The 27680-nt window shown below is 40.2% G+C and overlaps 1 protein-coding gene across 1 annotated transcript in view; it reads left to right on the top strand.

Annotated features, from left to right (window-relative positions):
- Positions 1-27680, top strand: part of itga4 (integrin alpha 4) — a 64185-nt gene that overhangs the window by 32632 nt on the left and 3873 nt on the right. The window contains exons 15-27 of the mRNA XM_072685407.1: positions 1264-1412; positions 13846-13998; positions 14859-14935; positions 18160-18310; positions 20550-20648; positions 20738-20814; positions 23538-23627; positions 24590-24677; positions 24864-24971; positions 25514-25639; positions 25756-25881; positions 26258-26356; positions 26914-27033. Coding sequence (XP_072541508.1) covers positions 1264-1412; positions 13846-13998; positions 14859-14935; positions 18160-18310; positions 20550-20648; positions 20738-20814; positions 23538-23627; positions 24590-24677; positions 24864-24971; positions 25514-25639; positions 25756-25881; positions 26258-26356; positions 26914-27033 — 1463 coding nt within the window. The remainder of the gene's footprint in view (positions 1-1263; positions 1413-13845; positions 13999-14858; positions 14936-18159; positions 18311-20549; positions 20649-20737; positions 20815-23537; positions 23628-24589; positions 24678-24863; positions 24972-25513; positions 25640-25755; positions 25882-26257; positions 26357-26913; positions 27034-27680) is intronic.

Genomic DNA, 27680 nt, shown 5'->3' with positions numbered 1-27680 from the left:
AAAAGAAGCTGGAGGGGACACACCCTGAGCACACTTCTAATCTATACTTCTGAGGGTGAAGAATGGTTGACCTGGAAAGTGTTGTCGTGCACACAGAGCCAGCCAGAGAACTCAGAATATCACCTAACCTAATCTTCAAATGAAACCACACTAAATAGGTAAAACCACAGACATACAGGAATCCACAGGAAACCACAGACATCAGTCATCCATGCAGCACTGTCTCGGCTATGAGCACATTCTAATCGCACACACTTTCTAATCGTGTAGAATTGCAGCATCATCTTTCGGTCTTTAACCTGAGTAACCCATGAAATGACTTTAGCGCATAATTTAATACTGAGTTCCACAATGAATTGGATTTACATTAACAGTCACGGGTCCAGGCTTCTTTTTTCATTTGGTTTATTGTAAAAAACATGCTAAAACTTGGTCAGCTAAAACCTTATTACTGTCCACACAACAAATTCTAATACTAAATAAGAAAATAATGTACTTTAATATGAATTCAATTAAAACACAGGTTCACAGGAAGCAGCTTAGTATTCCAGGATGAACTGTTTTGGCCAGTAGAGGCACATTTCTGTGACTGTATGTTAAAAGAATAAAGGATATTTCTTATCCAGGGTTTTCTGAGACGACAGAGCAGTGCCTCAGACCCCCAGCCCAACACCTTATCTCCCCACCACATCCCTGCCTGCCTGTGCTGTAGCCATTACAATGACCCCTGTGTGAGTCAAGGCCTGTTCTAGATAGACAAGTGCACTGTGGGTAAACAAAGAGAAATGTGGATTACTTCACCAAGTCAAAGTCTGACAGGTTCCAGTTTATTTAGATGTCAACAGATGCATGGAAATATTACATAAAGGTAAAAAAGATATGAAGATTTTGCTTCCAGGTGAACATTCAGCCATTGAATGTTTAACCCTCTGGAGTCTACGACTGGGCTGGCACGTCAAATTTGATGTTTCTGGAAGATTCTGTTAACAACTTTGCAATAATACAGTCCAGACATATGGTTCGACCATTTCTTGAATCTGTAGACTCCGCCCTTTCCATGCATATGATTGTATATACAGACTCCCCACTGCTTTAGTAAAGCTGAGACTCTGGTAAACCAGTTTCACTCGAGTAAAGGTGTGTTTTTACAGGAAATATGAAGAAATTATCAAATCTGACTTCAGTTTTTCAGGTTTAGTGCGAGAGTATCTCTTCGCTCATGTTATTTTTCCTCACTCCGAGCTTTCCCTCTTCCTTTCCCAGAGCTGAAGTATAACCTCACTGCTGACGTACGCCACAAGACCTCACCTCGCTTCTATTTCCATGGGAATGGAACGGCGAATGTCACGGCAGGTCACGTGAAGGCCGAGCATGGAGTACTTAGCTGTAGCAAGCATCAAGCCTTCATGAGGGTAAGAGAACAGTGTTTTATAGAGGTGTTGTAGGGGAAAGTGGAGGGGGGAAATCATCACGTCTGAGGCAGTAATGAGGGAGGAACAATGGTCAGAAGGGGGTTCACTGGTATTTACTGTGTACACTTGATTATTGGCCACTTTTAGCCATGTTCTAGTCCAGGGCTGGCCAGAGTGTGGCCTGTAGACCAAATCTGGCCCATGAGGATGTTTTTATACATATTTTTATGCAAAATGAAATATAATATAATATAATAACTTATTAGATTCTATGTTTCGATTGTTTTACAGAATTTAGTGTGATGTTATGAAATTCTACATGTTGTTATTATGTTAAAAGAAATTAATGGAATTGCATGTATAAATGTGTTCTTCTCTATTTGACCGCTGGCACATCACAATCAGTACACCATCGGCCCACCAAGGCCCACATCCTGTTTTAGCAGCCCTGCTTTAGCCCTTCATCAGTGGTCAGTTTCTGCTCTCAGATATGTTTGAGTAGTGGACCAACTCTTAATCCAGCAGTAACACTGGCAGAATGAATGGTGTTTCTAATAAAGTGGCCAGTGAGTGGAGGCACAAGGTGGGTGTTTCTAATAAAGTGGCCAGTGAGTGGAAGAAGCACAAGGTAGGTGTTTCTAATAAAGTGGCCAGTGAGTGGAAGAAGCACAAGGTAGGGGTTTCTAATAAAGTGGCCAGTGAGTGAAAGAAGCACAAGGTAGGTGTTTCTAATAAAGTGGCCAGTGAGTGAAAGCACAAGGTAGGGGTTTCTAATAAAGTGGCCAGTGAGTGGAAGAAGCACAAGGTAGGTGTTTCTAATAAAGTGGCCAGTGAGTGGAAGAAGCACAAGGTAGGTGTTTCTAATAAAGTGTCCAGTGAGTGGAAGAAGCACAAGGTAGGGGTTTCTAATAAAGTGGCCAGTGAGTGAAAGCACAAGGTAGGGGTTTCTAATAAAGTGGCCAGTGAGTGGAAGAAGCACAAGGTAGGTGTTTCTAATAAAGTGGCCAGTGAGTGGAAGAAGCACAAGGTAGGGGTTTCTAATAAAGTGGCCAGTGAGTGGAAGAGGCACAAGGTAGGGGTTTCTAATAAAGTGGCCAGTGAGTGGAAGAAGCACAAGGTAGGTGTTTCTAATAAAGTGGCCAGTGAGTGGAAGAGGCACAAGGTAGGGGTTTCTAATAAAGTGGCCAGTGAGTGGAAGAAGCACAAGGTAGGTGTTTCTAATAAAGTGGCCAGTGAGTGGAATAAGCACAAGGTAGGGGTTTCTAATAAATTGGCCAGTGAGTGGAAAAAGCACAAGGTAGGGGTTTCTAATAAATTGGCCAGTGAGTGAAAGCACAAGGTAGGGGTTTCTAATAAAGTGGCCAGTGAGTGGAAGAGGCACAAGGTAGGGGTTTCTAATAAAGTGGCCAGTGAGTGGAAGAAGCACAAGGTAGGGGTTTCTAATAAAGTGGCCAGTGAGTGGAAGAGGCACAAGGTAGGGGTTTCTAATAAAGTGGCCAGTGAGTGGAAGAAGCACAAGGTAGAGGTTTCTAATAAAGTGGCCAGTGAGTGGAAGAAGCACAAGGGAGGGGTTTCTAATAAATTGGCCAGTGAGTGAAAGCACAAGGTAGGGGTTTCTAATAAATTGGCCAGTGAGTGAAAGCACAAGGTAGGGGTTTCTAATAAAGTGGCCAGTGAGTGGAAGAGGCACAAGGTAGGAGTTTCTAATAAAGTGGCCAGTGAGTGGAAGAAGCACAAGGTAGGGGTTTCTAATAAAGTGGCCAGTGAGTGGAAGAAGCACAAGGTAGGGGTTTCTAATAAAGTGGCCAGTGAGTGGATGTACAATGAACAGGTTTCCTGAACCATGCTTTCGGTGAATACATTAGTGGGATAGAAAGATGCCAGGATTCTGCATCAGCACATTTATTCCGGGTTATAATAAATGTGTATACTATATATATATATATATATATATATATACACACACACAGTATAGTTAACTATAGAGAGCTGTAGGGACATATAGTGTAAAGCTGCTACATATAGGTATGTTGAAGATTACTGCAGATAGGATGCAGATAGGTGTCTACTCTTGAGAGATTGTGGGTTGTGTTCATTTCTTGCATCATTTCAGGGATTTTTGCAAATGTTAATATCAAAACATTTCAACACACCAAGCTGATGTTTGTGCAACCCACTTTTAAAGCCTCCTGCCGTACAGCAGCACTAACTCAGCTGGGTTGAGCTGGGTGTGATCACTACAGTTCTAAGATCAGCACAATTCACTTCATGGAAAATTCCCCCATCTCTATACACATGATACCAGTTGCCAAATGAGTTAGTCCAACACACACAAGTGCTGACTCAGTTTCACTCTAGTGTTAGAGTTTGGCACACTGAGTGACCTCTGTTACTGATTCTGAGTCTTATCCAGACTGATTCAACTCTAAAACCCTTCTGAAGTGAAATCCTGAGTCAGTTCCTTAGTAAACTCTTTGATTCATCTTTTGATTTGCTTGCTTTTTCTACTCATGATTCACCTCCTGATGTCCTTATGCATCTCCTGATTCACCTGCCAATTCAATTGCTTATTTAAGTTCCGATTCATCCGTTGATTCAGTTCTTTACTTAAGACCTGATCCACTGGTTCAATACCTTAAGTACTGATTCACCTGCACTTCCAAATCTTACTTATGTACTGATCCATGTGCTGATTCAATTCCATACTCAAGTCCTGATTTACTTGACAATTTAATTCTTTACTCTAGTCCTAAATCGCTGGCTGATTCAATTGCTTACCTAATTCACTTGTTTCAGTTCCTTTTTTAAGTCCTGACTAAGTCCTGACCCACTGGTTTCGATTTTATTCTCAGGCTCTGATTTACTTACTGATTTATGTCCTCACTCAAGTACTGATTAATGCACTGATTCAATTCTATACTCAAGTCTCTATAATTTATCTGACAACTCAATGCTGTTCTCCAGAACTAAATCACCCACCTTGTGCCCAGTCCTTTACTTAAGACCTGATTCACTTTCTGATTTAATTTTATATAGAAGTTTTGATTCACATGCTGATTCAGTCCTTTACTTAAGACCTGATTCACTTTCTGATTTAATTTTATATAGAAGTTTTGATTCACCTGCTGATTCAGTTCTTTACTTAAGACCTGATTCACTTTCTGATTTAATTTTATATAGAAGTTTTGATTCACATGCTGATTCAGTTCTTTACTTAAGACCTGATTCACTTTCTGATTTAATTTCATATAGAAGTTTTGATTCACCTCCTGATTCAGTTACTTGCTCAAGTCCCATCCATTTACTTGCTGATTCAATCTAATTCTCAAGCCCTGATTTGACTTCATACAAATGTTCTGTATCACTTGCTGATCCAATTCCTTAAGCAAGTACCAGTTCAACTGTTGATTAATTGTCTTTACTAAAGTACAGATTTACCTGATGATTCAGTTACTTGCTCAAATTTGGATTCACCTGCTGATTCAATTTCCCATTAAAGTACTGATTTACCTGCTGGTTCAATTTCTTACTCAAGTACCGATCCATGTGCTGATTCAATTCCTCAAGACTCAAGTCCTGATTTACTTCAATTCTTTACTCTAGTCCAGAATCATCTGATGATTCAGTTGCTTAACTAATTCACTTCCGATTCAGTTCCATATTTACGTCCTGACTAAATCCTGACCCACTGGTTCGATTTTATTTACTGAATACTTACTGATTCAATTCCTTACGCAAGTACTGATTCATATGCTGATTCAATTCCATACTCAAGTCTCTCTGATTTACTTGCCAACTCAATTCTTTTCTTGAGTTCTGAATCACCTACTGATTCATTTCCTTTCCAAAGTGAGCTAATTCGCTTTCAAGTACTGATTCACCTGCTGCTTCAAATTCTTACTCAAGTACTGATTCATGTGGTTATTCAATTCCATACTTAAGTCCTGATTTACTTGACAATTTAATTTTAATTCTAGTCCTGAGTCTAGTCACCTGCTGATTCAATTGCTTTCTTGATTTACTTAATTAAGTTCCTTATTTAAGCCCTGATTTACCCACTGGTATTCTCAGGCCCTGATTTCCTTACTGATTCAATTCCTTACTCAAGTACTGATTCATGTGCTGGTTCAATTCCATACTCAAGCCCTGATTTACTTGACAATTCAATTCTTTACTCTAGTCCTAAATCACCTGCCAATTTAGTTGTTTACCTGATTCACTTGATTTAGTCCCTTAAGTCCTGATTTCCCCACTGGTTCGATTTTAATCTCAGGCCCTGATTTACTTACTGATTCAATTCCTTAGTCAGGTACTAATTCAGTTTCATATCCCATCCAGCCCTGAAATACCTGCTGATTGAATTTCATGCTTTCAAGTCTTGATTCACCTGCTTAGTCAATTCCTTGCTCGAGTACTGATTCATCTTCTGATTGAATTACTTATTCAACTCCTGAGTTCTTTATGCAATTCTTTAGTGATTAGTTGATTCGATTGTTCACTCCTGTCCTTGTTGCACTCCTGATTCAGACACTGTCTGCTTGTTTCTGTGGTTTTAGGGGAGAAGTAATGAATCTGACAGTAGGATGTGTTCTGACTGCTGAACTCTAAAGTGGGTCTGATTGGAGTTTGAAATGAAATGAAGCTGCTGTAGTGAAAGAGAATAATGAACACGCTGCATGCGGCTCGTCTCTGCGTGACACCCAGTCTCCGAGAGGCATGAGATGATAGATTGTGTGTGTAAGTGTGTATCAGCATGTGTCTGTGTTTGTGCACGTTTGTGTGTGTGTGTGTCTGTGTGTGTCTGTGAGTGGTCCAGGTGTTCTCTGAAGCCCCTCTGGACTCTTCTCCTGTTTCAGTGTCTGTAATCAGGAGCGTCTGCTGCTGCTGTTTTACACAGTAATTAATGGGAGCCTGTGCGAGGCTGCTGCAGTGTGAGCGGCTGCTGGTGGAGGAGAAGGTGACGCCCATAAACAAGTGTGATTATCTGTCACAGGGAGTCGGGACAGGGAGACTGGCTGTGCTGCATTTCAGAGCTTAATAAACGAGCCTTGGGGATAATGACTGAAATATTGGGCACATGCAGCGCCGGCCGCGAGGAGAGCGGCGCAACAGTGCATTGTCTCAGCAGTATTCTTTATATTTTTGCAACTGCCTAGCAACCACTTAGCAACACCACATCAACCACCTACAATACCACAGCATCCACCTAGAACCACTACAGCAAACCTAGCAAACATGCCTCAACACCATAGAATTAATCTAGGATACCATAGCAACTACCTAGCAACACCACAGTAACCACCTGAGATATTATAGCAACCACTGCTTTGAAATACACAAATATATTCTATATATCTGATCTATGTTCGTCTTTTTCTTCTTCATTCTTCACCTAGCAGAGCCATAGCAACCACCAAGCAATGCCCTAGCAACCACCTAGCAATGCCCTAGCAACAACTAAGCAACATCATAGCAACTACCTATAACCACTGTAGCACCCAGCTAGCAACCATTTAGGAACACCACAGAAACCAGCTAGGATACCATAGCAACCACTTAGCAATGCCATAGCTAAATTGCTATCCAGTTTGCGTTCTCCTTTTTCTTCTTCTTCACATAGTGTCACCAATGCAGCCACCTAGCAACCACTAATCAACAACCCACAGCAACCACCTAATATACCATTTCAACCACCTAAAACAGCTATAGCACCCAGATAGCAACCACCTAGCAACACTTAGGATAGCCACCTAGGATAACCATAGAAAACAATAGATACCAACCACTAGCAACACCATACTAAACACCTCGGACATCAAAGCAACCACCCAGCAACCACACCGCAAGAGCGTTTTAATTGTAATTCCAAAGCCAAGTACTGTAAATTCTTTAATTAATTAATTTTTTGATTAATTGATTGATTGATTGATTTTTCCTCTTTGACACAGAAGTGTCTGTAAGTCATAAATGATGACACATTAACACATGCTGACTTCTGTGAAATGCTGAAAGTAGAGCGGTAGGTGTGGTGTGAGGCACCTTGAGCTGTGGTCTTCTTTACAGTGCTCCGGGCTGGAGCAGTGGGTAAAGAGCTCACCGACTCGCTTCCTGAGCTGTGGGTCACACACGCTCTCTACAGACCGAAACAGGCAGAGTGTGAAAACACCCAGATCGAGTAGCTCAGGGTTATTTACAGAAGTGTGTCTGCACACGGCTGCCTCCTCTACTGCAGCTGCGACTGCAGGAGGAGGGTGTGGTCCCACTCTCTCATATCATGATGTCCTCTTTACAGTCTGCTCAGACTAAGAAACCTGAGCGTTACTTCTCAGGGACGTTCTCTAATTTAACTGATTACTGCAGTCAATTTAATCCAGCATGAATCTGCAGTGTGTGTATGAATCTGCAGTGTGCAGTTTTAATCCAGTATGAATCTGCATTGTGTGTATGAATCTGCAGTGTGCAGTTTTAATCCAGTATGAATCTGCATTGTGTGTATGAATCTGCAGTGTGCAGTTTTAATCCAGTATGAATCTGCATTGTGTGTAGTTTTAATCCAGTATGAATCTGCAGTGTGCAGTTTTAATCCAGTATGAATCTGCAGTGTGCAGTTTTAATCCAGTATGAATCTGCATTGTGTGTAGTTTTAATCCAGTATGAATCTGCAGTGTGCAGTTTTAATCCAGTATGAATCTGCAGTGTGCAGTTTTAATCCAGTATGAATCTGCAGTGTGCAGTTTTAATCCAGTATGAATCTGCAGTGTGCAGTTTTAATCCAGTATGAATCTGCAGTGTGCAGTTTTAATCCAGTATGAATCTGCAGTGTGCAGTTTTAATCCAGTATGAATCTGCAGTGTGTGTGTAGTCTTAATCCAGTATGAATCTGCAGTGTGTGTGTAGTCTTAATCCAGTATGAATCTGCAGTGTGTGTGTAGTCTTAATCCAGTATGAATCTGCAGTGTGTGTGTAGTTTTAATCCAATATGAATCTGCAGTGTGTGTGTGTAGTTTTAATCCAGTTTGAATCTGCAGTGTGTGTGTAGTCTTAATCCAGTATGAATCTGCAGTGTGTGTAATTTGTATCCAGTATGAATCTACAGTGTGTGTGTAGTCTTAATCCAGTATGAATCTGCAGTGTGTAGTTTTAATCCAGTATGAATCTTCAGTGTGTGTAGTCTTAATCCAGTATGAATCTGCAGTGTGTGTAGTTTTAATCCAGTATGAATCTGCAGTGTGTGTAGTCTTATTCCAGTATAAATCTACAGTGTGTGTAGTTTTAATCCAGTATGAATCTGCAGTGTGTGTAGTCTTATTCCAGTATAAATCTACAGAGTGTGTGTAGTCTTTATCCAGTATGAATCCACATTGTGTGTTTAGTTTTAATCCAGTATGAATCTGAGGGTGTGTGTAGTTTTACTCCAATATGAATCTACAGTGTGTGTGTAGTTTTAATCCAGTGTGAATCCGCAGTGTGTTTGTAGTTTTAATCCAGTATGAATCTGCAGTGTGTTTGTAGTTTTAGTCCAGTATGAATCTGCAGTGTGTGTAATTTTAATCCAGTATGAATCTGCAGTGTGTTTGTAGTTTTAGTCCAATATGAATCTACAGTGTGTGTGTAGTTTTAATCCAGTTTGAATCTGCAGTGTGTTTGTAGTTTTAATCCAGTATGAATCTGCAGTGTGTTTGTAGTTTTAGTCCAGTATGAATCTGCAGTGTGTGTAATTTTAATCCAGTATGAATCTGCAGTGTGTGTAATTTGTATCCAGTATGAATCTACAGTGTGTGTGTAGTCTTAATCCAGTATGAATCTGCAGTGTGTAGTTTTAATCCAGTATGAATCTTCAGTGTGTGTAGTCTTAATCCAGTATGAATCTGCAGTGTGTGTAGTTTTAATCCAGTATGAATCTGCAGTGTGTGTAGTCTTATTCCAGTATAAATCTACAGAGTGTGTGTAGTCTTTATCCAGTATGAATCCACATTGTGTGTTTAGTTTTAATCCAGTATGAATCTGAGGGTGTGTGTAGTTTTACTCCAATATGAATCTACAGTGTGTGTGTAGTTTTAATCCAGTGTGAATCTGCAGTGTGTTTGTAGTTTTAATCCAGTATGAATCTGCAGTGTGTTTGTAGTTTTAGTCCAGTATGAATCTGCAGTGTGTGTAATTTTAATCCAGTATGAATCTGCAGTGTGTTTGTAGTTTTAGTCCAGTATGAATCTGCAGTGTGTGTAATTTTAATCCAGTATGAATCTGCAGTGTGTTTGTAGTTTTAGTCCAGTATGAATCTGCAGTGTGTGTAATTTAAATCCAGTATGAATCTGCAGTATGTGTAGTTTTAATCCAGTATGAATCTGCATTGTGTGTAATTTTAATCCAGTATGAATCTGCAGTGTGTGTAGTTTTAATCCAGTATGAATCTTCAGTGTGTGTAGTCTTAATCCAGTATGAATCTGCAGTGTGTGTAGTTTTAATCCAGTATGAATCTGCAGTGTGTGTAGTCTTATTCCAGTATGAATCTACAGAGTGTGTGTAGTCTTAATCCAGTATGAATCTGCATTGTGTGTTTAGTTTTAATCCAGTATGAATCTGAGGGTGTGTGTAGTTTTACTCCAATATGAATCTACAGTGTGTGTGTAGTTTTAATCCAGTATGAGTCTTCAGTGTGTTTGTAGTTTTAATCCAGTATGAATCTGCAGTGTCTAGTTTTAGTCCAGTATGAATCTGCAGTGTATGTGTGTAGTTTTACTCCAATATGAATCTACAGTGTGTGTGTAGTCTTAATCCAGTATGAATCTGCAGTGTGTGTGTAGTTTTAATCCAATATGAATCTGCAGTGTGTGTGTGTAGTTTTAATCCAGTTTGAATCTGCAGTGTGTGTGTAGTCTTAATCCAGTATGAATCTGCAGTATGTGTAATTTGTATCCAGTATGAATCTACAGTGTGTGTGTAGTCTTAATCCAGTATGAATCTGCAGTGTGTAGTTTTAATCCAGTATGAATCTTCAGTGTGTGTAGTCTTAATCCAGTATGAATCTGCAGTGTGTGTAGTTTTAATCCAGTATGAATCTGCAGTGTGAGTAGTCTTATTCCAGTATAAATCTACAGAGTGTGTGTAGTCTTTATCCAGTATGAATCCACATTGTGTGTTTAGTTTTAATCCAGTATGAATCTGAGGGTGTGTGTAGTTTTACTCCAATATGAATCTACAGTGTGTGTGTAGTTTTAATCCAGTGTGAATCTGCAGTGTGTTTGTAGTTTTAATCCAGTATGAATCTGCAGTGTGTTTGTAGTTTTAGTCCAGTATGAATCTGCAGTGTGTGTAATTTTAATCCAGTATGAATCTGCAGTGTGTTTGTAGTTTTAGTCCAGTATGAATCTGCAGTGTGTGTAATTTTAATCCAGTATGAATCTGCAGTGTGTGTAGTTTTAATCCAGTATGAATCTGCAGTGTGTGTAATTTTAATCCAGTATGAATCTGCAGTGTGTGTAGTTTTAATCCAGTATGAATCTTCAGTGTGTGTAGTCTTAATCCAGTATGAATCTGCAGTGTGTGTAGTTTTAATCCAGTATGAATCTGCAGTGTGTGTAGTCTTATTCCAGTATGAATCTACAGAGTGTGTGTAGTCTTAATCCAGTATGAATCCGCATTGTGTGTTTAGTTTTAATCCAGTATGAATCTGAGGGTGTGTGTAGTTTTACTCCAATATGAATCTACAGTGTGTGTGTAGTCTTAATCCAGTATGAATCTGCAGTGTGTGTGTAGTTTTAATCCAATATGAATCTGCAGTGTGTGTGTGTAGTTTTAATCCAGTTTGAATCTGCAGTGTGTGTGTAGTCTTAATCCAGTATGAATCTGCAGTGTGTGTAATTTGTATCCAGTATGAATCTACAGTGTGTGTGTAGTCTTAATCCAGTATGAATCTGCAGTGTGTAGTTTTAATCCAGTATGAATCTTCAGTGTGTGTAGTCTTAATCCAGTATGAATCTGCAGTGTGTGTAGTTTTAATCCAGTATGAATCTGCAGTGTGTGTAGTCTTATTCCAGTATAAATCTACAGAGTGTGTGTAGTCTTTATCCAGTATGAATCCACATTGTGTGTTTAGTTTTAATCCAGTATGAATCTGAGGGTGTGTGTAGTTTTACTCCAATATGAATCTACAGTGTGTGTGTAGTTTTAATCCAGTGTGAATCTGCAGTGTGTTTGTAGTTTTAATCCAGTATGAATCTGCAGTGTGTTTGTAGTTTTAGTCCAGTATGAATCTGCAGTGTGTGTAATTTAATCCAGTATGAATCTGCAGTGTGTTTGTAGTTTTAGTCCAGTATGAATCTGCAGTGTGTGTAATTTTAATCCAGTATGAATCTGCAGTGTGTGTAGTTTTAATCCAGTATGAATCTGCAGTGTGTGTAATTTTAATCCAGTATGAATCTGCAGTGTGTGTAGTTTTAATCCAGTATGAATCTTCAGTGTGTGTAGTCTTAATCCAGTATGAATCTGCAGTGTGTGTAGTTTTAATCCAGTATGAATCTGCAGTGTGTGTAGTCTTATTCCAGTATGAATCTACAGTGTGTGTAGTCTTAATCCAGTATGAATCTGCAGTGTGTGTAATTTTAATCCAGTATGAATCTGCAGTGTGTGTAGTTTTAATCCAGTATGAATCTTCAGTGTGTGTAGTCTTAATCCAGTATGAATCTGCAGTGTGTGTAGTTTTAATCCAGTATGAATCTGCAGTGTGTGTAGTCTTATTCCAGTATGAATCTACAGTGTGTGTAGTCTTAATCCAGTATGAATCCGCATTGTGTGTTTAGTTTTAATCCAGTATGAATCTGAGGGTGTGTGTAGTTTTACTCCAATATGAATCTACAGTGTGTGTGTAGTTTTAATCCAGTATGAGTCTGCAGTGTGTTTGTAGTTTTAATCCAGTATGAATCTGCAGTGTGTCTAGTTTTATTCCAGTATGAATCTGCAGTGTGTGTGTAATTTTAATCCAGTATGAATCTGCATTGTGTGTAGTCTTAATCCAGTATGAATCTACAGTGTGTGTGTAGTCTTAATCCAGTATGAATCTGCATTGTGTGTGTAGTTTTAATCCAATATGAATCTGCAGTGTGTGTGTGTAGTTTTAGTCCAGTATGAATCTGTAGTGTGTCTAGTTTTATTCCAGTATGAATCTGCAGTGTGTGTCTAGTTTTATTCCAGTATGAATCTGCAGTGTGTTTGTAGTTTTATTCCAGTATGAATCTGCAGTGTGTGTGTAGTTTTATTCCAGTATAAATCTGCAGTGTGTGTGTAGTTTTATTCCAGTATGAATCTGCAGTGTGTGTAGTTTTAATCCAGTATGAATCTGCAGTGTGTGTTGGTGATTGTATTGTCTGGCAGTTATACCTGTGAACGGATTTCAGTCCAGTATGAAATCACACATGCAGTGTGTGTAGTTATACAATCTGAGAATAATAATTGTGGAGTGATTTTAATCCAGTATGAATATGGTGTGTGTAGGTTTATTGTCTAACAGTAATAATTATGAAGTGATTGTAGTCCAGTATCAATTCATTTTAGCCTTTAATGATTATGATTACAGTGACCCACAAAGCTCGTCAAAGCTATCAGTGTGTGAGATAGTGTTACTGTAGCCGTTGGTGTGAAACTATGCATTATTTTTGGATGGTATGGATACATTTTCTATGTGTGTGTGTGTGTGTATGGGGGGGGGGGTGTTTTGCACATGTGCAGGGTGCTTTCATCAGCCTCCCTGAGTGAAGGGCAGTGGGTCCCAGCTTTGCCTTTGGCTCGGCAGCTCCAGCTGAGTTCGGTGTGTGCTGCAGTGTGACTCCGTGGTGCAGCTGTTGTGGACGGTGTCCAGATGTTTCAGAGAGAGCGTAGTGTCCGGGTCACACGTGCTATCCACAGCCAAAGCCAGGGATTGTTGTGGGGGGGTGGGGGGTGATGGGGTGGGCACTGGGGAGAAAAAAAAACATCGTCCAGCTGAGACGGCCTTCAGAGAGTCCTCACTCAGCCCACTAAGCTCCCCAATCAGCATTCAGCGCAGACTCAAGCTGGTCAGTACAGACTGCTAGTGTGCAAGGCAAAGCGGCATAATCATAATATAATAATCATGGTGTAGTATAACTAAATATAGTCACAGCAGTGATGGTCGGAGTAATGATAATTAATAGTGGTGATGTTAATAGTGCAGATAGTTACAAGTCCATGTAGGTTTGAACATGGTCATTAGGCAGGTAGCAGTGGTAGGAGGGTGTGCAGCTGGTCTGGCATGGGTGGTGGTGGTCGGACTGGTAGGTGGTAGCTGGTCTGACGCAGGTAGAGGGGACCCCAGCGGTCAGTCTTGCAGCAGGTCGGGCTGGATGAGTGTGCGATCATTCCTTCTTTCAGTCATGTTTAATAATTGGGTAAAATATCTTCTCTGTTTTTTGTATTTCAGAAAGACGTTCGTGATATCTTCACTCCGATCCATTTTGAGGTGCAGTACGAGTTGGGAGAGCACAGTGTGGTGCGGGGGGGCTCCAGGAGCTTCACCCCACTCCAGCCCATCCTGCAGCAGAGAGAGGGGCACACTAACCTCGTCAGCAACCAGGTACGTCCAACAGACACCTCCCAACTCAGTCAGTCTGTGCTCACATCATATACATATATATATATATATATATATACACTAACATATGGTTTTTAAAAGTACTTTTTAATTTTATAATATAATATAAAAATGTGAACTTTTTCACATTTTTATTATATAGATATATAAAGTACTTTTTAAATTTTATATATATAGATTATATAAAATTTAAAGCCTCAGAGTTTGAGGCTAGATTCCTCCAGAAGCAGCATAACGGCCAACACAGACCTAAATATAGCAGCAAGCGGAAGCTCAGTTTCTAACAGCAAAGATTTTCTCACTGTGTGCAAACTGCTCAGACATTGATTGATCACACAGAAAACTTAAAATCTAAAAAATATCGCACCATAGTTTTTTTTTTCAAATTTTCCTTCCCAATTTTTGATTTTAGCCAATTACCCAACCCACTCGTTAGTTCTCTCCCCATCACAACCCTAGCACTTTCTCTGATACATTGGCTATCAGACGGTCAGCATCACACTGAAACTATGCAGGCTCCGGTTGCTGATGGAAGACAGCATGGCTACTGTTTGTGTTTTTTTTTTTTTTGGTATGTGCTGTGATGAAGCTGCTGTCTGAGAACCCCCCACACTCCTAAACAGGCAGAGAGAGGGAGTTTTGTATTTATTTTTTTTTTTTGTCCAAATGTGAGAGCATAGTATAGTAACTGACTATAAGTTATAGTCAGAAACAACCGTCCGCAACTTTGACGTCATCAGTAAAAAAAATAAAACAAACACATAGGAAAGGCTACTGGCCAGAGCCTCAGCGAGATTCTCATGAAACCAATGTTTCCTGTTGGTTTTTCCGTGTTTTCACAGACTCAGTTTGCCAGATACTGCGCCTGGGAAAACTGCTCTACTAACCTTCAGGTTTCTGCACATCTGGTGCTGCCGCAGTAAGTAGTGCTTTTTATTTCATTGGTCGCCCACTCTCTCTCACACAGTTACTGAGCCATACCAAAACACTGCAAATTCCCCAAAGACATCATAGTACATAGATCTTTTAACCCCTTAAACAGCTTATGGTCCGCCAGCAGGCCCGAAAGTGTTATTACAAACTAGCCTCACCAGTTTGCACAGAAGTGCCTGTAGTTAAAACATGGCTGTGTTTAAGGGGTTAATATCATGACCTGTTCTTATTGTGTATGAATATTAATGAAGTGCACTATAGACCCCTGTGGCGCGGCCTAAGCTTTCTGCCTTTATTTTCCTTCCATTACTTTTACTTTTCTACTTGAAGTGGTTCTGAAACCAGTACTTTTACACTTTTACTGGAGTAAAAAGCTTCAGTTGATACTTCAGCTTCTATAGAAGTCTTTAAACCCTCGTATCTCCACTCACTTCTACCTGAGGAATGAGTGTGAATATCCTCCTGTTGTTCTTAAGCTTTTAGCTTCAACTATATTGTTTGCAGTACGCTAATTTCATTGAGGAGAGTGAAGGACGCTGTTTCACATGCTTTATTTAAATACACTATTAAATAAACAAGTTCTTATTTGAATAACCACGCCCACTCTTACACTGAACACGCCCTCAGGGAACACACAGGCTGGGATACACCATTATTCCCTCAGTCCTTTAGATTCACACAGTGATCCAGACTTCTACATCACTTCTTTTGATTCTCATCATTTCCCAGGCTTAATTGAGTCGTGTGTGTGTGTGTGTGTGTGTGTGTGTGTGTGTGTCTAAATTAGCATTTTGGATCATGTTTCCACCCGTACGCAAACTAATTTATGGACCTCTTTCGCTCTCCTCGGTGATAATGCATGATCTGATTATTCATAAGGCAAGAGTGTGTGTGAGTGTGTGTGTGTGTGTGTGTGTGTGTCTGTTGATGGGGGAGTGAGACTTGTCACCCTCCCAGATGCGCACCTGGTGCCTAGTTTAGAGGGAAATCGGGTCTGAACCGTGTGTGTATCTGTGTGTGTGTGTGTGTGTGTGTGTGTGTGTGTGACTGACTCCGGGCACAGCCTGCAGCGTCTCTCCCCAGTACAAACCTATGGCTCTCCTTCAAACCACTCAAATAAAAACCCCAAACGATGCAAATGAATGCAGGGAAAGCCTCGACGGACTGCATGGTCTTCTTCTTTTTGCTCTTTTTGCTCTGATTAGCAGGAGTAGCTGCTTTAAACTGCAGGACTATTCTCTTCTATTATTAAATTAGTCAATTATCGCAGATATTATTTATTAGCCTCTGCTAATAATATTAATGAGAACTGACGAGACTCTTTTTCTACATCTGCACAAACGAGCTGCTTGAGTAGTTTGCAGCGTTCGGCTCAGTAATAAACTAAATACCACACTTAAATAGCGCAGATCTCCACATAGAGGGGGGCTTTCTCCACCTGCACGTGGACCCTCCTTAATCCACTACTAGCAAACAGACTGGCTCTATTTGTTGAAGGGCAGGACTCTTTTTTAAAAGGGCGGTACTTTATCAGCAACCAGCAACCTGATTGGTTCTCTTTGTTGTAGGGCGGGACTTTATATGTAACCAGCAACTTGATTGGCTCTCTTTGTTGTAGGGCGGGACTTTATCAGTAACAAGCAACCTGATTGGCTCTATTTGCTGAAGGGTGGGAATCTTTTTTAAATGGGTGGTACTTTATTTGTAACCAACAACCTGATTGGCTCTATGTGCTGAGAGGCGGGGATCTTTTTTAAATGGGCGGTACTTTATTTGTAACCAGCAACCTGATTGGCTCTATGTGCTGAAGGGTGGGAATCTTTTTTAAATGGGCGGTACTTTATTTGTAACCAACAACCTGATTGGCTCTATTTGTTGAAAGGCGAGACTTTTTTCTGTAACCAGCCACCTGACTGGCTCTCTTTGTTGTAGGGCGGGTCTTTATCAGTAACCAGCAACCTGACTGGCTCTCTTTGTTGTAGGGCGGGTCTTTATCAGTAACCAGCAACCTGATTGGCTCTATTTGCTGAAGGGCGGGACCCTTTTTATAAGAACGGTACTTTATCAGTAACCAGCAACATGATTGGTTCTATTTGTTGAAGGGTGGGGCTTTATCAGTAACCAGCAAGCAGATTGGCTCTATTTGCTGAAGGGTGGGACTTAATCAGTAATCAGCAACCTGATTGGCCCTCTTTGTTGTAGGGCGTGACTTTATCTGTAACCAGCAACCTGATTGGCTCTCTTTGTTGTAGGGCGGGACTTTACCTGTAACCGGCAACCTGATTGGCTCTCTTTGTTGTAGGGCGGGACTTTATCAGTAACTAGCAAGTAGATTGTCTTTATTTGCTGAAGGGCGGGACTCTTTTTTAAAAGGGTGGTACTTTATTCGTAATCAGTAAACAGAATGGGTCTATTTGCTGAAGGGCGGGGCTTTATAAGTAACCAGCAACCTGATTGGCTTTAATTGCTGAAGGGCGGGACTCTTTTTCTAAAAGGGTGATACTTTATCAGTAACCAGCAACCTGATTGGTTCTATTTGTTGAAGGGCGGGGCTTTATCAGTAACCAGCAAGCAGATTAGCTCTGTTTGCTGAAGGGCAGGACTTTATCAGTAATCAGACACCTGATTGTGATTTTATCAGTAATTTATGTGATTTTATCAGTAACCAGCAACCTGATTGGCTGAAGGGCGAGACTTTCTCAGTAATATTCCTGTGAATATTCTAAAATAATATAAATATGTGCTTCAAATGTAATTAAATATATGAATAAATATGAATATATGAATAAATATGAATAAATATATGAATGTGGTGGTTGGTGTGGTGCAACAGATAACACCACTATCTGCCAATGAGATATTGCACCATGCGGGAGACTGGGGTTCGATTTCCAGTCTGGGTGACTGTGCTGTGCTACACCAATAAGAGTCCTTAGGCAAGACTCCTAACACTACATTGGCCCGCCTCTGTAATACGAGTAACCTTGTAAGTCGCTCTGGATAAGAGCATCAGCTAAATGCAGTAAATGTAAATGTAAATGTACCATTTTTACGATTTGGGCCAGTAAAGTTTCACAATAACTGACATGCGATAAACCGATACTGGGTTAAAGTCCATGTTTTTTATAGTTCAATTTAAAAGAAAAAATACTGAATTGACCTGAATGGTCCTGCTGTCTGTGCTGATGTCAGTACTGTGTGTCTCCCCAGATCTTACAACAACATGCAGTATTTTGCTCTGGGAAATGGGAAGACCATCATGCTGAACGCTACACTGGTCAACGCTGGAGATGACGCATTTCTGCCTAAACTACACCTCCGATTCCCCAACAACCTGCACTTCATCCGAGTGCTGGACGCTGTGAGTGTGCTAAGAAGCGTTTATTGTGTACATCACCGAAAAGAAAATAATCAGAATATGAGCACAACTATTGTATTCCAGCACATTACTGTATTGGCAAGACATATCGCCACTGTCATACAATAACCTTGTATCTCCATTTTTGTGAATCTGGCAGTTGTTCTTTACATTTGACCAGAAGTTCCTCATGAATAGACCAACAGAAATTCTCCAAAATAAATAGTAATAAAATCTTTTTACATCGACTTCCATTAAAAGTTAGGAAGAAAAAGTTTCCTCATCCTGTAAAGCTGCAGTTTTACAGGAGAACTGACCAATCACTTTATGTTTATTTGGGTTTCTTCTAATGTTATATAGAGTTAATTACAGGTAGACACTCTCACTGACCACTGACTTTATGTTTATTTGGGTTTATTCTAATGTTATATAGAGTTAATTACAGGTAGACACTCTCACTGACCACTGACTTTATGTGTATTTGGGTTTATTCTAATGTTATATAAAGTTAATTACAGGTAGACACTCTCACTGACCACTGACTTTATGTTTATTTGGGTTTATTCTAATGTTATATAGAGTTAATTACAGGTAGACACTCTCACTGACCACTGACTCTATGTTTATTTGGGTTTATTCTGATGTTATATAGAGTTAATTACAGGTAGACACTCTCACTGACCACTGACTTTATGTTTATTTGGGTTTCTTCTAATGTTATATAGAGTTAATTACAGGTAGACACTCTCACTGACCACTGACTTTATGTTTATTTGGGTTTATTCTAATGCTATATAGAGTTAATTACAGGTAGACACTCTCACTGACCACTGACTTTATGTGTATTTGGGTTTATTCTAATGTTATATAAAGTTAATTACAGGTAGACACTCTCACTGACCACTGACTTTATGTTTATTTGGGTTTATTCTAATGTTATATAGAGTTAATTACAGGTAGACACTCTCACTGACCACTGACTCTATGTTTATTTGGGTTTATTCTGATGTTATATAGAGTTAATTACAGGTAGACACTCTCACTGACCACTGACTTTATGTTTATTTGGGTTTCTTCTAATGTTATATAGAGTTAATTACAGGTAGACACTCTCACTGACCACTGACTTTATGTTTATTTGGGTTTCTTCTAATGTTATATAGAGTTAATTACAGGTAGACACTCTCACTGACCACTGACTTTATGTTTATTTGGGTTTATTCTAATGCTATATAGAGTTAATTACAGGTAGACACTCTCACTGACCACTGACTTTATGTTTATTTGGGTTTCTTCTAATGTTATATAGAGTTAATTACAGGTAGACACTCTCACTGACCACTGTCTTTATGTTTATTTGGGTTTCTTCTAATGTTATATAGAGTTCATTACAGGTAGACACTCTCACTGACCACTGACTTTATGTTTATTTGGGTTTATTCTAATGTTATATAGAGTTAATTACAGGTAGACACTCTCACTGACCACTGACTTTATGTGTATTTGGGTTTATTCTAATGTTATATAAAGTTAATTACAGGTAGACACTCTCACTGACCACTGACTTTATGTTTATTTGGGTTTATTCTAATGTTATATAGAGTTAATTACAGGTAGACACTCTCACTGACCACTGACTCTATGTTTATTTGGGTTTATTCTGATGTTATATAGAGTTAATTACAGGTAGACACTCTCACTGACCACTGACTTTATGTTTATTTGGGTTTCTTCTAATGTTATATAGAGTTAATTACAGGTAGACACTCTCACTGACCACTGACTTTATGTTTATTTGGGTTTATTCTAATGCTATATAGAGTTAATTACAGGTAGACACTCTCACTGACCACTGACTTTATGTTTATTTGGGTTTCTTCTAATGTTATATAGAGTTAATTACAGGTAGACACTCTCACTGACCACTGTCTTTATGTTTATTTGGGTTTCTTCTAATGTTATATAGAGTTCATTACAGGTAGACACTCTCACTGACCACTGACTTTATGTTTATTTGGGTTTCTTCTAATGTTATATAGAGTTCATTACAGGTAGACACTCTCACTGACCACTGACTTTATGTTTATTTGGGTTTCTTCTAATGTTATATAGAGTTAATTACAGGTAGACACTCTCACTGACCACTGACTTTATGTTTATTTGGGTTTCTTCTAATGTTATATAGAGTTAATTACAGGTAGACACTCTCACTGACCACTTTATGTTTATTTGGGTTTATTAGGAGGAGAAACATGTAAGCTGTGAAACTGCTGAGGAGAATAAAACAGCCATTGGACTGGACTGCAGTGTGGGCAATTTGTACATCCCCTCCCTGGCGAAGGTAGCTGTCTGCTTCCTCACCTCCAGCCCTGAATGTGTTCTGTTAATGCTTCTGTACTGTTAACACTCACATGCTGCTTTTGTCCTCAGCTTAACATTAGCTTCTTAATGGATGTGATCCAAAACAGCAGCGCTGGTGATATTAACATTAGCATCAATGCTACAAGGTAAGACATCCAATTTTTCCTCTTTACTTAGTCAATACCCTCCATTTCAGAACAAAATAATGAATAAGCAGGTGTCCCAATACTTTTGTCTAATAGTCTATGCAATAAGGCCTTACTCAAACCCACTCCGTACCTTTCAAAAGTACTCCAAGAAAGGACCACTGGTAAACCGTGACTAGGTCCTAGGTCCTGGGCACCTAGAGCTCACTGATACTCGTGTAGGCCACACCTCACAACTTACAGGGCATACCGCAGGATCTGCTGCTAAGATCTTGGTGTCAGATACCACAGCAGGACACCCTCAGAGGTCTTATGAAGTCCATGCCTCGACGGGTCAGATCTGATGTGGTTGTGCTGCTGAGAATGCTATTAGCACTGAGCTAAGCAGTGAGGTGTTCCAGCACCTTGTCTTGTCTTGGCTGATTACCTACATCTGAAGCAAGTGGTGGTGGGAGGGGCTAATTTCTGTACATTTTCGGTTGAACCGTTCCTTTAATCAGCCACACATGCCTTATTTGACGAGGGTTCGTGTTTGAAGAACACAGTAAAATAAACAATGGCCTGATAAATGTGTGCAGAGTACACTGAAGTGGTCACGTCGTAGTTCTTTGAATCCCCCCCATATTTGCGGCCCGCCGGTTGCAAAATGTCCTTAACTGGAGCCACAAAGAATGGCGATTAAGCAGTGAAGTACTGGAAAGGAATGCTGCTCAGAATGGGGGCCAGATGTAATTGTTTTATGAGAGACATCTTGCTACTGCTCCGGCGTACAAATTGACCATAATTGGGCATCAGGCACAGGGAGCCTGTGTGAGAGGCCTTCTTTGTGTTTCGGGTGTTGTTATGGGCTACTCGTAAACGGATGCTCCGGGATAATGAGTCACGAGCTGAGGAAGGATGTCGGCTCCTTTTGTACCAGTTGTTGTTTTATTCAGACTCTCCGGTTTTACAGAGTACCGGGTCCAGTACCGGGTCCAGTACCAACATGCATAAGCATCCATACTGTACTGTACTCTTCAACTTGCTTTACTTAGCTATATATATATATATATACTTACTTCTATATATATAGAAGTGTACTTTGTGTATAGTGTGAAGTGTACTTTACATATATATATCATTTATTTATTGTATATGTATAGAAGTGTACTTTGTTTATAGTGTAAACACATATATACACACACACATATATATAAAGTAAGATTTTCAGTGTACAGTGTAACTGCTTGTTTCTGCTGTGCACATGACCATAAACTCTTGAATCCTGAATCTTGGAAAATCTACAGTACTGCAAATTGTTTGGGCTCCTGTGACAATTTGAGAATGCTGCATATAGTGTTTATCTCCTCAGTAAATCACTGATATTAGAATAATCACTAATATTAACACTCTTACAGAAAGTGGTGGTGGTTCTCCATCACTGTGTTCATCATTAGAACATCTCCAAAGTTCTCCTCTCTCATGGAGTCTAGTATTATTTAGAGTTCTCCTCAGATCAACACCTGGTTTGGTGGTAAATCAGGGCTTAATGATGGTAAATCAGGTGAGCTGCTGCTGCTGCTGCTGCTGCTGCTGCTGATGGAGTTGAACACATCCTCCACGCTGTGCTGGCTGGACTGGGGGGCGTCCAGGAGAACCCTGGAGGAACCGAGCTCTGTTCTTCAGACTAGCTCACCGACAAGATCTCACTACTTTCTTTCTTCAGAATGAGAAGCTCTTGTTTCTCCTTTTTACTGGATTTATCTGTTCTGATGAGATCTGGAGCTTAGTAGAACTCTCTCACTGCTGAGAGACATGGGTTTAGAATAATGGGATTAGGGGTCTAAAACCTCTGTGCAGTACTGTAGATGTCTCGGGCTGGCTGATGCGGTTAAAAAATTTATATCTCAATATTACTCAGCCTTTCGCTCTCGATATTCATTCATTCATGTTCATAAATGACTGTGAGTAAGTGTGAGTAAACTCTAAATACACACGTACTCTTGAAAGCAGTGCATAATGAAGCTTTTCTTGTTCCAAACCCAGCTGGTGCGCCCCCTAGAGGTTGACATTTCAGTTCTGCTGCATTAGAAACTCAGGGTTTACATATGATGAAACAGCAAGGATTATTTTTTTACTTTGTTACATAGTGGTTGGCGGAGACCTTTCAAATGCTGTCGTGTCTATTAGTCACCATGGCAACGTAGGAAGCAGAAAAGCCTCTGATTGGCTGCTTTCTACCCTGCCTGTGCCTTACCAAGCCCCACTTCTACACCCCTAACATGCATTTTTCGATCGGGCTGAGATATTGGGAGACCAGCTGATACTGAGGGTGGATATCAAGCCATATGGTATCCAGTCATGTTTATTCTGTACTACAGGGGGCGCTGAGTGAGGTTAATTCTTTGTTTTCTTCGTTTCCCACACTGTACATCTGCTTTTTTTTAACATATGGTCATATTCAGAGCAGATACATATATCAGACATATATCATATATGGTCAAGTGTTAGGAGTCTTGCAGTAGATCAGAAGGTCAACCTGGTCACTTTAGTACAGTACATAGTACAGGCTAATTTTACAGTATGTACCACAGCTCCTGTTGTACTATTATTATTGTAAAAACTGTGTGTCCCAAGGCAGATTCCTTGTATGTGCAAACACTCCCAATTCTGATCTGATTCTGGTATTTATTTAGCCCATGACTCAGAGCTAAGAGGCTAAATGTGTCATGTGTTTATTTCAGAGAGAACTATGAGAACATGGACCTCTTACACGACAACATGGCCTATCTGACAATGCCGCTGAGATACGGAGTGGACCTCAATGTACACGGGTGAGTAATAGGTCAACACTTAACCTACACACACAGATGTGTATATATAGAGATGCACAGATGTGCAAATGCACACACAGCTTGTCTGCAGCAGATAAACATCATGAACCTTTCGCCACCATGCTGCCTAATGCCAGGCGTGGGCTAGTAGAGGAGTCTAAAGCCCCCCAGCATTGAGGAGCTGTGGAGCAGTGGAAGAACTGTGTTCTCTGGAATGATGGTGATGGTGGTGCTTCATCCAGTACTTTCAGGATAGTTGCTAAATGCAATCAAATCCTCACAGCAATGATTCTTCAAAATCTAATAGAAATCCTTCTTCCCTGGATAGTAGAGACTTAGTTTTTTAATAGTCTTGGTTTTTATAATCAAGAAACAATGAATGAGCAGGTGTCCCAATACTTTTGTCCACATATTGTATGTTGGTGTAGTAGTTGATCTAGTGTAAAAGTTAGAATACATTATTTAAAAAATTATGAAATGGTTTTAATGATGATGCATGAGGTGTGATGATAAACAGTGGAGATATAATAATAATAATAATGATAAGAAGAAGAAGAATTTCAAAAAAATAATAATAATACATTATATAATATGAAATAATAATACATCATTCTTATTATTATTTATATTATTATTATTATATATTTTCAAAATTAGGATTTACTATTTATAATGAACATTATTGTCAGTATTAAAATAAGTATAAATATATATATATATATATATATATATATATATATATATATATATATATATATATATATTAAGAGGCTTGTATTGAACAATGCAGTATGATATTTTTATATATATGAAACTCCATGCAGTACAGTCAGTATTGAAATTTGTTCTATATATTGTTTAAATTAAACAATGAACTCATTAATATGGTTTATGTTGAGTAATGTGATATGATATATTGTATTATTAAACCCCTGTGAAATTCTCTCTTTTTCCATATGCAGTTTTGTGTCTCCCACATCGTTCATATTTGGAGAACATGAGCCGGTTCCAGTGGACTGCTACACTGAGAAGTTTAACTACACATTTAAGGTAATCTAAGATACAGTCCTGCACTGACCAGCAGTACAGCGAGGTGTAGGGAGGTGTAGTTCACTGCTAGAGCTAAAGAAAGCCAAACACTGAACTGTGCTGTAGGAATGTCCGTCTGCCTGCAGTACTGTGATGTATTTCTCAGTAAAATGTGGTTTATCGTAATGTTGGTTCTGTTGCTTGCAGGTGATGAATGTCGGCCCCAGTAAAGCTCTTGACACCAAAGTAGAAATCGAGATTCCTCATGCTTTGACTCCGTACCCGGACAGGCTAGTCCGGATTACAGATTTACAGGTAAGGAAACTCCATCACATAATGTTTTATTCCCTAAAAAAACCTGACATTCTGTAACTTAGTGTCATACTTATAAGAGAACTTATAAAAAAAAAAAGTATTGGGACACATTGGCACTCTGCCCTGACCCCGCTCTGTAACTTTACGTGGTCTGACAGACACTCGGTGGACACTGAGCTGCTCTCTGTGAGCTGTTCCTCCTAAACTCTTCCACTTTTCAATAATAACACCACTCACAGCTGATGGAGGAAGATCTAGGAGGGAAGGTCTAAATTTCACCAGCTGACTTGTAGTTGTTGGTGCAGCGGTGTCTCCTATTACATACAGAACCACGCTGGAGTTCAGTGAGCTCTTCAGAACCTCCCGTTCTTTCACTGATGTGTGTAAGAAAGGGAAATGCAGACTGCATTGCTAGGGGCTTGATTTTATACACCTGTGGCAATATGTGTAGTACGGCAATACGCTGTGTCCCAATACTTTTGTCATATAGTGTGAAAATCTGAAAAGTGGACGATCAAAATCAAATAACTTCTATTTTGCAGACGACTTTAGGCCACTGCCATCTAAAGAACAGCAGTGTGTGGCTGGAGGATGACTGTGACGTGACGCCGGCTTCGTTTATTCAGGAGCTCGTGTTCTTCTTCTCGAAAAGCAGCAAACGCATCATGGTAAAAAGCTCAGATCACACTCATTCCCACGGTTCAGAGAGGCCCAGCGTGGCCGAGCCGGTTCTCAAACTGGAATAATAGTGCTTTACAAACTGAGCTGTTCTGCCCCTCTGCAGTTTTGTGCTCCAGCAGACGAGGCCTGCATGACCTTGCAGTGCAGCTTTGGGAATCTGGACATCGGCAAGGAGGTCACCATCAACCTGGAAGTGGAGCTGAACCCTGCAGTTCTCCAGATTAGCCCTGTAAGAATGCCTCAGCATGGCTCTGACACACTCACTGTACAGAAGGACTGACCATGCCTTCAGCTTATGATGATTTGGAGGGGGGGGGGGGTGACTCTGAGGAGGCTTGGGTTAAAGTTCAGGTGGCTTCTGCTTTGTGGTGCGAGGCCAGACTGCCCTCTTTGATACCAGGGTTAAAAGGGCGGTGACGGGGTGGTGGAGGGTTCACAGAACAGGGTCGAGATGGAATTTATAGGATGCTGGATTAGGGAGGAGGGGCTTCAGGCATGTTCTTCCTCCCAAAATGTAGTTTTAAGCGTATACACACACACAAAAAAATAAGACCATTATTCCTGATGTTCCTTATTGACGTCTTCCCATGGATGTTCTGTTTTAGGGGAGACATGCTATAATGCAGATGAGCAGTGTCATCTCGGTCACGTCACCTGTGAAGGACCTGAACACCATCCTGCTGAAGGACGACAACATAGCTGTGGTAAGTCCCCTTTTTTTGGTATAGACCAAAAGTATGGTAGCAAAAAGGTATAGACCAAAAATGGCCAAAAGTATTGGGACACCGGCTCATTCATTGATTCTTCTGAAGTCAAGAGTATTAAAATGAGAAATAGCCCAGGGAAGAAGACCTTCAGCTAGATTTTGGTCTATTGCACTGAGGATTTTTAATTTGTACACAGCAACAGAAGTGTTACAGAGCTTAGGATGCTGGGTGATCACCAACTCCCCAACTCATCCCAAAATATTTGGATGGAGCTCCACCAGAGAACACAGTTCTTCCACTGCTCCACAGCAGCTCAATGCTGGGGGGCTTTATACCCCTCTACTAGCCCACGCCTGGCATTATTAGGCAGCATGGAGCCAATAGGTTCCTGTTAGTTTATCTGCTCCAGAGAGTCCTATTCTATTGGCAAGACTTTTCTAGAGGGTCTAGACAAGTTGTGTGTTTGTGTGCATTTGCACATCTGTGTCAGCAATGGGTGCAACCTAAACGTATTGTTATTTGCTGACCTTTTTCCAATTTCTGGGACGTTACAGGTGACCTTGAATGCGTACTACAACCATAAACCACACCCCCACGTGGGCATTTTCATCATCATGGTCAGTCTTCTTCTCGGCCTGTGTATTCTGGGCATGCTGGTCGTGTGTCTCTGGAAGGTAAGGACTTTGTCGTTTTTAACAGTTGTTCTGTAAAACTCTTGAGTCCCTCCTCCGTTGCTAGACACCCCACTGAATCTGCAGTTAGAAGATTAGGTCACTGAAGAAAGATGAAGGTATACCTCTCCCCAGCTTTGTCTCTCACTATACTGATCTCCTTACCTGTTCATACAGACGTGTCCTCCTTCAAGGGTTTTTTTTCTCATGACATTTTTTTACCCTCCACAATTATAACAAGCACAATTCCCATTAAATTACTTTGCCTTTAAGACCGAAATACATTGACAGAAGTATTGGGACACCTGCTCATTCATTGCATTTCTAAAATCAAGGATATAAATGGTATTAGTGGTTAATCCTTATGCTCTTAGAGAGTTTCTCATTTTCTCTCATACTCTTAGGTTTTAGTTCCCCTCAGTGGTTCTTCCTGATGCTCTTATGGGTGTCCTCCTTTTGAGTTTTGGTTCCCCTCAGTGGTTCTTCTTGACGCTCTTATGGGTATCCTCCTCATAAGTTTTGGTTCCCCTCAGTGGTTCTTCTTGACACTCTTATGGGTGTTCTCCTTTTAAGTTTTGGTTCCCCTCAGTGGTTCTTCCGATGCTCTTATGGGTGTTCTCCTTTTAAGTTTTGGTTCCCCTCAGTGGTTC

The sequence above is a fragment of the Salminus brasiliensis genome, chromosome 8 (genome assembly GCF_030463535.1).
Source record: "Salminus brasiliensis chromosome 8, fSalBra1.hap2, whole genome shotgun sequence".
Taxonomy (NCBI): Eukaryota; Metazoa; Chordata; class Actinopteri; order Characiformes; family Bryconidae; genus Salminus; species Salminus brasiliensis.
The sequence above is the reverse complement of the archived record's forward strand: the minus strand, read 5'-3'. Positions and strand labels throughout refer to the sequence as shown.